The sequence below is a fragment of the Plectropomus leopardus genome, chromosome 4, assembly GCF_008729295.1.
Source record: "Plectropomus leopardus isolate mb chromosome 4, YSFRI_Pleo_2.0, whole genome shotgun sequence".
In the NCBI taxonomy this organism is placed as follows: Eukaryota; Metazoa; Chordata; class Actinopteri; order Perciformes; family Serranidae; genus Plectropomus; species Plectropomus leopardus.
Window position 1 is genome coordinate 11,877,926 of NC_056466.1, and position 9,467 is coordinate 11,887,392.

The 9,467-nt window shown below is 36.5% G+C and overlaps 1 protein-coding gene across 1 annotated transcript; it reads left to right on the forward strand.

The window, feature by feature from the left end:
- Positions 1-3,463: 3,463 nt before the first annotated feature.
- cisd2 (CDGSH iron sulfur domain 2) lies at positions 3,464-9,197 on the forward strand. Its single transcript, XM_042485468.1, has 3 exons — positions 3,464-3,678; positions 7,692-7,906; positions 8,117-9,197. The coding sequence occupies exons 1-3, from the start codon at positions 3,576-3,578 to the stop codon at positions 8,204-8,206; spliced, it is 408 nt and encodes a 135-aa protein (XP_042341402.1). The 5' UTR covers positions 3,464-3,575; the 3' UTR covers positions 8,207-9,197.
- The last annotated feature ends 270 nt before the right edge of the window (positions 9,198-9,467 follow it).

The window sequence follows — 9,467 nt, forward strand, 5'->3', positions numbered from 1 at the left end:
TTAGATTCGCAATGTTTTCTGGGTAGAGTAGTTCTCTTCAGAGCTCTTGATAGAAGCCTTATCAGCCACCAGCACTGGAGGGCGCATCAACCAAATGGATAATTTTAGTCACCTTGGTTGCCCTTGGCTAAAAATTAAAAGTTTGTTTACTACATTTTCCAGTTTTCCCACACACTTAAAAAACTGCCCTGCTGAGTGAGTTTCTGTTTATTTTAAGATTATTTTGGGGGGGGGGGGGGCTGTGGAATTAATTACACCGAGATACCGTTGGTGGGTTCAAACAATAATCTAACTAGGTCATAGTTGTCATAAACTACATTTACACACACACACACACACACACACACACACATCCGTATATATATATATATATATATATATATATATATATACCTCATCTTGCTATTCAGTATTATAATAAATATCTTCCTGCAAATGTAATCATTTTTTCTCTATTTCAAGCAGTCATCAACTACATTTGTCCAAGCGCCAAAATTATTTATCTATCCTATCTATCTAAATTATCTATCTATCTATCTATCTATCTATCTATATATATATATATATATATATGTATGTATGTATATATATATATATGTGTGTGTGTGTGTGTGTGTGTGTGTGTGTGTGTGTGTGTGTGTGTGTATGTGTGTGTGTGTATATATATGTGTGTGTGTGTATATATATGTATATGTATATATGTATATATATATGTCTTTGTGATCTGTTTCACATAAAATAAAGCAACACATATATACAAATTAAAATTTAGCCAAACATCAAAACCACTACAAACACTGTAAATCACACCACCCAGTATAAAAAGTGGCCACACATGCCCTTTATTAAATATTTTTGCTCAAAATGAAGGTACAACATCTTTTACATTTCTGAACTTGTCAAAAATCCACCTCAGTGATCAAGGTTTATTTCTATTTTATTTTTTATTTATTGAAAAAAGTGATGACAGGAGCCACCAAGTTTTCAATAGGAAAATATACATTTGTGCCTCAGAGATATAATGAAACATTATACAAAGCTTATTGGATCCAATATGAAAAATTAGCTCCTTGAGTGTACAGTATGCGGGCGACATTAACAGTAGAGTCACTTCCTACATTGTCTCCTCTTGTGAGCAAGTTATGACTTGTGACGATTTTGACTTTTACAAGAGAACAGGATTGTCTAGAGTTTGCCAGGAATACAGCTGGTCATGTATGTTGTAGACTATCTAAAATGAAGTTACAATTATTATGTAGGAGTCACTGTAATCAGTGTATTTACTGTAAATGGGACCGAAAGGACCATTATTAGGTACTGGGGTTTTGCATTAGTAACTTGATTTTGATTTCGTTGCTCTCACCACAGGGAAATATTGTATTTTTTATTTTGCTAAATGAACTAACAGCGACTTATATGAACTACTTCTAGAAAACAATGCATTGCTGTATCATACAAGGCCTATATGGACCACCTACAACATTATATATATTACATGGTTAGGTATGTAGACCTCTCATTAACAGAGATTTCATACAGTGAAATGCACCAAGCTACATTGCTCCAACTAAAATTTCTTCAGTAAATTGACAGTAAAGATATGACATGTGACCTTGACTTTTAATAAGAGTCTTTTTCTATTCCTGTAAATCTGTGAAGAATCTCACAAGCTTGCTACACCATTTGTTAGAATTTAGTTTTTTTTATTTCGCTGAGGTCAAAAAAATTCATAGTTTCCCAGGTCCTGGTCCTTGAGCTAAGAGCTTGGCTGGTTACCAGCTTGTCATCTCCGCTCATCTGCCACCTATTTCCCAGAGTCTGGATAGTGGGTTTATGCTGATTTTCTGCTTTGCTGTCATTGGATTTCTAGTGTTTTTCAAAGATACAATTGTTGCTTTGCAGACTTTCTCATAGCACCCACCAATAACCAGCTTGCACAATTACATCTAATTAACATACCCATATATGAAGTCAAGTTTCTACAGAAAGCTATTTTAAGAAAATGAATTTTGAGTCTCAAACCATAACTGTAACAAGGTGCAGTGTACAAAAGTAACCTGAGGGCATTTTCTCTCATAAACTATTTGTCTGTGGTGAATCAGTGCCTAATAAACTACCCATATGCACACACATATATATGTGTGTGTGTGTGTGTGAGTAAAACTGTTTTTTAAATAAGTCAGAGGATAAGTGCACAGTGAGGACCTGAACACAAGCTAGAAAAAAGAAGCCTAAGCTAGCAAATGCTCCAAATTAATCCAAGTCTTTAGTTTTGCAAAAACTTCCTGCAGTTACTGTACAGTTCTTCTGCACTATTATTGCATGTCATATAACATAAAATATCAGTATGAGTTAAAAAAAAACCCAAACAAACAAAAAAACTTGCAGTGTGTTATACTTCTGAAGTATAACCTATGACTATTATTGACTATTATTGTCAAACTGTGACCAAAAGACTGTAGAAAGGTGATCTTGAAAAGTTAATATTTGAAGAACCAAAGTTTCATGGTTGATTGGATCAAAGTATCAGCTAAAAGAGGGTTGTGTAAAAAAAGTAATTATATATAAATGATATATAGATTATAACATTATACATACGTCTTATTTTGTCAATACACTTTATTAAAACGTGTTTATATTTATTCAAACTGTTATTTATTTTAAGCCTTATTATGTTTTTTGTTTTTTTTTTTAAATTGTATGTTTATTTGGAATGAACAAACAAGTACAGCATTACATTGTTTAGAAAAACTGAAACAAGTGGCATTCCAGTTTTTTTGTTTTAGACCAGAATAAAAAGAGACATCCATCGTCCAGGCATCAAAGTTCAGAGAAGGATAAACTCAAATTGTGGATCAGGTGTCAGTCCCCTCCAGAATCCACTCTCCTCATATTAATGTGATGCGGTAACATAAATAAGTGCACTGAGGTAGCACAGGTGGAGACAGTTTTCACTTAAAGCCTGGATTTACTAAAAGCCCAGGACAGATAGAGTCCATAAGGCAGGATAAGCACAAGTTCGCTTGTAGAAGGTTCTGGCATGGTTTTAAGCGAGCAAGAACAGTTAGTATAACATGTTAATATAACATAACAATGTACAAAAAACATGGGGGGGTATTCCTGCCTCTGCTGCCACATAATTAGTCGACAATAGCCAGTCACAAAAATAAAATAGGTAAGTTACAGAGCAATATTACCAGTGGGGTCAAATAAAGTCTGCTCTTATGGGGGTTATGAATGAGATCCAGTTTTTCCAGATTTCTTATTACGTTTTTAAACGTTGAGGTTTACGAGGAGCACCTGAAGTACACAGAAACCACCAATTCAAGCTGTCCAATCAGGAGCCACCAACTCCTCCGACGCTGATTGGTCACGCACTTCAGCGTCACAGGTTTGTCGCTAAGTGTATTCACGAAACACATCAACGCATTTTCTCCTCCGGCTGTCTCCTGTATTTTCACGGTGAGAGTTTACGATCGGCGACAAGCTGCGCTCAGAAATGAACGCAATGACATAAACGAGCCCCAGGAACTACCCGAGTCAAACACCAAACCTGACACTTTGAGCGATCCAACATGGTTTTAGAGGCGATTTCAAGGATAATTAAAGTCCAGCTTCCAGCCTATCTCAAGAGGCTCCCACTTCCGGAGACGATCGGTGGATTTGCGAGGTTAACAGGTAAATTTAACTGCAGCGGTGTTGAACTTCTGACAGTCAAGTGAAGATGACTTCTCTCTTCATCGATGACACTTTGCGGCTCAGAGCTCTTTACTTTAGCTAACCTGCAAACGAAAAGTCAGTCATTGTCCTGCTGTAGCTTTGAGTGTCCGACAAAACATGTTATGTCCTCAGGTGCATCTTAGTTCTCCAAAAAACTCTTTATCGTAGTTTTATGATTATTTTGTTTATCAACACAAACTCTGTAATTCCCTAAATCATAAACCATGCTCTCTACTGTTATGTTTGCTCGTGTTTTGAGTGTTGATACAGCTTTGACCATGAAGTGCATGAGTTGCAGCCTGTCCTCTGCTGTGTAAACTGATATCCTGATAATCCCAACAACTGGAAATGTGATGCTGTGTTCGCCTCTAACCCAACATGTAACCAGCTTAAACCACCAAGTGATGCTGCTTGATCTGAGACTACATACTGTCTCATAAAACGGATCACTTTCACAACCTCTTCAGGTCTATGACCCCATTTAACGTCCCCAAATTCCCATGACCCCTGCAAATTGAGAAAATGTGTAATCATATCAGCTAAAGCAGAGCATCAACAATGGTATTAATGAATAGTTTAAGTCATTTTGCAAGCACAAAAAAAAACAAACCAAATATTTAATGGTTCCAGCCGTTTTAATGCATTTGCTGCTTTTTATTTCATTTCTTTGGGTTTTTGATTTATGGTCAGACAAAACATGGTATGTCTCCTTCTGTGTGGGCTGTTTTCTGGTGTTGCACAGAGGTCGCATATCACCCCAATCCTTTCTTCATTGGTTACCAGTTAACTTAAGGATTGATTTTAAAATTATTTTTAATAACTTTTAACTTTTTGCCCCCCAGTTATATAGCTGAGCTGACTGACTTTGCTCGATGTTGTGACCCTCTCTGGACTTTTTCCCTCTCTGCGCAGTCTTTTTCTTAGTTCTTAAAATAATTTTTAACGATTGCAACTATTTTCTATTTATTTTAATGCATTTTGCAACTGTGTTTAGAAAAGTGCTATGCAATCTTTTTTCTATGTACTTTATTTGTATTACAAATAGAGTAATTATGATTTTTATTGTGAGAAAATATAGCCTATAATTAAGCAAAGCAGGACAAGCTTCTTTCAGTAGCTATAGGAAAGATTATTTCAGGAATTATTTTTAATACATTAAACAAATTTCATGGCATCAGTCTCTGGGCATGCATGATCCAAAGCAGAGGATGGATATCTGCATCAATACTGACATTTTTGAGTGCATCATCCACCTGAAACAACACAAGAAACAAAATAATACATGTAATATGTATAAAATGTCCAATTAAAATGTGAAAGTCAAGCAGAAAAACAAAACACAACATATTAAATTGCGTTCCATCTTTGTTCAGTTTGGTTTACATTGGGATTATTGCTAATGTGTTTCTTTAGAAGTCCTTTAATATTTGCCTTATTGGATGATTAAATGATCATTTTTACTTTTTCCACATTGTGATGCTCAGTCTGTTTACAGATCTGCATACAGCATCAATTCTTGGTTTTTGTTACACTAGATAATCCCTTATCGACTGGTAGTGCGACTATGTTGATCTCACATAATATATTTATGAGTGCAGACAATTTGGTTATTGTATGCTTTAACAAATGAGAACATTTGATTACATGCCAACCTATTCTCTGCTTTGAGCCATGAAAGACTGGCATGCGTTCTCTCTGTACACTACCGTCACCTAAAAGACAGGACAGTGAAAGCCTTGCAGCCTTTTTTCTGAGCTATGTGGAGCTTAGACAGATGTTTTTTGGCTGCACCAGACCAGACTACTAAGAAGTAATCAGTATAAAATTAAATGTGTCTGCTATCATTTACCTTCCAATGTCTACACTGCAAGTTACAGGCCAGCAGATTTTAAATTTGGGGAAAAGAGAGCTCTTGTAATGGATCCATCCTAGTTGCTGGCAGATTTTCTGAGATGAGGGTATCACAGTCAGTATTTGAAGAGAAAAATTGCAGATTGTTGCATCAGAAATCTCCTTGGACTGCTTTTGAAACTTTAGTCTCGATGAATTTCAACTGGCATCTCCTGCACCTGATAAACTGAGAACACAATTAATTCCTTTTTAATATTTGCAACAACAAGACTCAACACTGAAATACACTAAACTGTCTTTACAGCTTCTAGCTCAGAAGGTGCAGTGTAAATGAAGGAGAGCGAGCTAAGAACAGCAGTGGTTTGGAAAGGCAAAGTGAAAGTCCAACCTGAAGCAGACAGACAACTTCCACTTGACCTTTCAGCCAACACAGACTGCTGGAAAGTGTCAAATTTAACCTAAAAATAGCCCTAAAAGAAGAAAAAATCTGAGTCAGCCCTGCATGACAGAAATGCTTATGTGACAATTGACAAGTTAAAACCATTTGCCACTAAACACAAAACTATGGACAAAACACAATGGATGAATATTTTAATGATTGTGCTAATTACTTCTAATTGCTAGGACTGGTGAAAGTCTTGCCGTAATTGGTTTTTAAGTTAAGACGTCGCCTGAAGTTTAAACCCGTTTCTTAAGTTGTTTTTTTTATCATAAATTAGCAAATTAGTCAGTCAGTGCAGATTATAAGATGAAAGATTTATTAAACGCTCCTACGTGTGAAATATAATTCTTTAAAGAGATTAAGGATTAGCAATGTCCCATTAGGCATCGAAATCCTTTTAGTAGAAGTATTTTAATTGCCATAAGAGTATTATAAGAACTTCCAGGAGCCGGGGAAGAGCTCATAGCAAAATTATATAACTGTGGTTAATCCTCACTGTCTGTCCTCTCCATGTATGTTGGACTGTACGATGGGTTTTCCCAAAGAGCTTTTCTGAGCTCAGTGTGACTTCCCCCTGAAATACAGACAAGAGGTGAGCGAGTCCTCCAGCAGCTGGTCCAGCAGATACAGTCTGTTACTTCACCAGCATGAGGAGGAGAATAAAAGTAAATGTAGAAGTTATACTCACTTTAATACTTTTTTCCTGAAACGGAATTGCAGATTACGTAAATACTGTAACTTCAAGGGATATTTTGCCAATTTTCAACCAGCTCTGTATCAAATCAATGTGGCTAGTATGTGTAAATGAACGATGGTAAACTTCCCTCTGTCTTACCAACGCCCCGATCTCCCTCCTCATCTCTCAGCTTAAATCTTAAATGCGTCACCCAGCAGATTTGTGTTTGCTCTAGGACTGTTTCTGGAACTACATGTCTGCATTTGTATACGCCCTCCACCACAGACACAAAGAAAACAGAGGTGGGTCAGATCAAACAGTAAATCTTTGGCAGTGCTGATGAAACATAACCAAGATTCTGTGACTGTATTGCCTATTTCTCACCTAAAATGTGTTCAGAAACATATTTTAGTGCACTGTTTGGCTATAATTTGAGAGTTTTGGGAACCATACTGTTAACTGTATCTAGATCAAAATTGGTTTGGCAGCTTTGAAAGCTTCAAGCCTTATCCCCTCATATGCCAAATGCAGTTTTAACCTAACACTGTTTCCAGTTTACACTCGTTACACAAGGTATGCAGTTTAAATAATTATTAGGGATGGGAATCGAGAACTGGTTCCAGTTTATAAACGGTTCCAAATTGTCCAACCCATTCAAATTGTATGCCTCCAAGCTTATTGATTCCTTTTATCAATGCTGGCATGCTTTTCTAAAAGTTTGCACTGCAAAACAATGACGCCAAACTCAGGTCTTAAAGTGCATTGAAGGAAGACAGTTCAAAGTTTGACGTCCTGTCACACAGTAAGATAACAGCAGTGCAGCTTGTAATATCTGTAAAATAATCATTTTAAGTGAAGGTGGAAAAACCAGCAGTATGCTAAAACAACTTTTTATGTCACATGGGCTTAAAATACATATATTTACATACATATATTATATCAATATATTTTATCAATTCCCTCCCCAAATAGTTTTTCTCCTCTGCTTGCCTATGTTTGTAGTGTCTGAGTGGCTCCGGTTGCTGCCTCTCCTGGGTATCCTGGCTCTGCTGGGCTATCTGACTATTCGCCCATTCCTGCCTAAGAAGAAGAAGCAGAGAGACAGCCTGATCAACCTGAAAATCCAGAAGGAGAACCCGAAAGTGGTGAACGAGATAGACATCGAGGACCTGAATAGCGCAAATGTGTGTTACTGTCGCTGCTGGCGCTCCAAAACTGTAAGTTGTACATCTTCTACATGCACGAGATACACGCTTTTAGTGACTATTAACTGACAGTTATTTCTATTTCTGACATAGACTGAGAAATAAATACAGCTGGCTTACTTACATCACATTTTATGTATGTATTTTTTAAAGTTCAGGATAAGGAGGTCAGTGTTCCTGTATCTTGCCGATCAGCTAATATCAAGTTGTTTCCTGTTCTAGTTTCCTGTTTGTGACAAGTCACACTTAAAGCACAATGAGCTAACTGGAGACAACGTGGGACCGCTCATACTCAAAAAGAAGATACTATAATCGGCCACTGATGGGAGTTTTTCTCTCACCTCCCCAGTCTTTAGTTTTCATTTCTTAACTTTTTGTTCTTTGTCTGTTTTTTTCACTTAAGTCTTGGTCTTGCCTGGGTGTCATGTTTATGTTGCTCTGAAATGTGGAGTCTTTATTTGAAGTGGTCCTTAAAAAACCTGAAAATGCAAAATTCCAGTCTGATTGTGTGAAAACTGTAGTTAAGGTTCCTTAACGTTAATTTGCAGTTAGGACGCTTTTTCTTTAATAGACTTTGGATCATTGTTTACTTTTGTTGGATAACAAAGTAGCCTTTTCATGTGACTGTAAATTCAATTTTAGTCATGTCTCAGTCTTTTGGGAGTCAGTTACGGATCATTGGGACCACTTTGAGGAGAAAACTTGAAACATAACTGCAGTGACTTTATGATGACGTCTACTTATCTGAACCCATCAGATTAAAGGTTTTTTTTCCAGTTAAATGATTGTTTAAATGAAATACTTAGTACTAGTCCAACCCTTAATCAACATTTTGTACTGTACTGCCTTTATTTTGGACGATTCTCTGGTATGATTTAACAGCCAGCCTTCTGCCTGTGTGCCAAATATCAACATGCTGTTCACTCTTCGAGGATGTGATGTATTCTCTTATAAGTTATTGTGTAAGCTACTTATTATTCTTCAGATGTGTTTTGTTCATAGCCACTAATCATTTAAGTTTTACATTTTTTTATCTAACTCTGTTACCTAATGACATCACAAACCACTGCACAGTAAAGTAATATGTAGTTATACACAACTTTAACCTCACAGCTGTGTTGAGGTTTCGGAAAGTAACTTCTGTCGAATTTTCCTCTGTCCATTTTTTTTAGCTTCTGTATTGTCATAATGGCTGTATATAGTTGACCCCCTGCTGGAATATTTCTTCTTCATTCTTTAGCAATATTTTATACATAAACGGCATGTATTGCCAGATCCGTACTTCCACGACGATACCCATGAATGAATGAGTTTGTGAGAGTTTGTAAAATAATGGCTTGATTTTTTTTTTGTTTAATCTGTGAAATGTATAAAGGAATAGTCAGATTGTTAAATTCAACGGTTTTTGGCAAACAGAATTGCAGCTTCATTCCCGTCAAACACTTCACGCCACCTTGAGTTGAAATAATTTAAGATGAATGAGGTAACTGGGTACTTGGCTTTTTAATTGTCTGCTACTCAATTGTTCAAGTGGATCTTATTTTCAAGGTCATATTCCTACAAAAGTGCATTA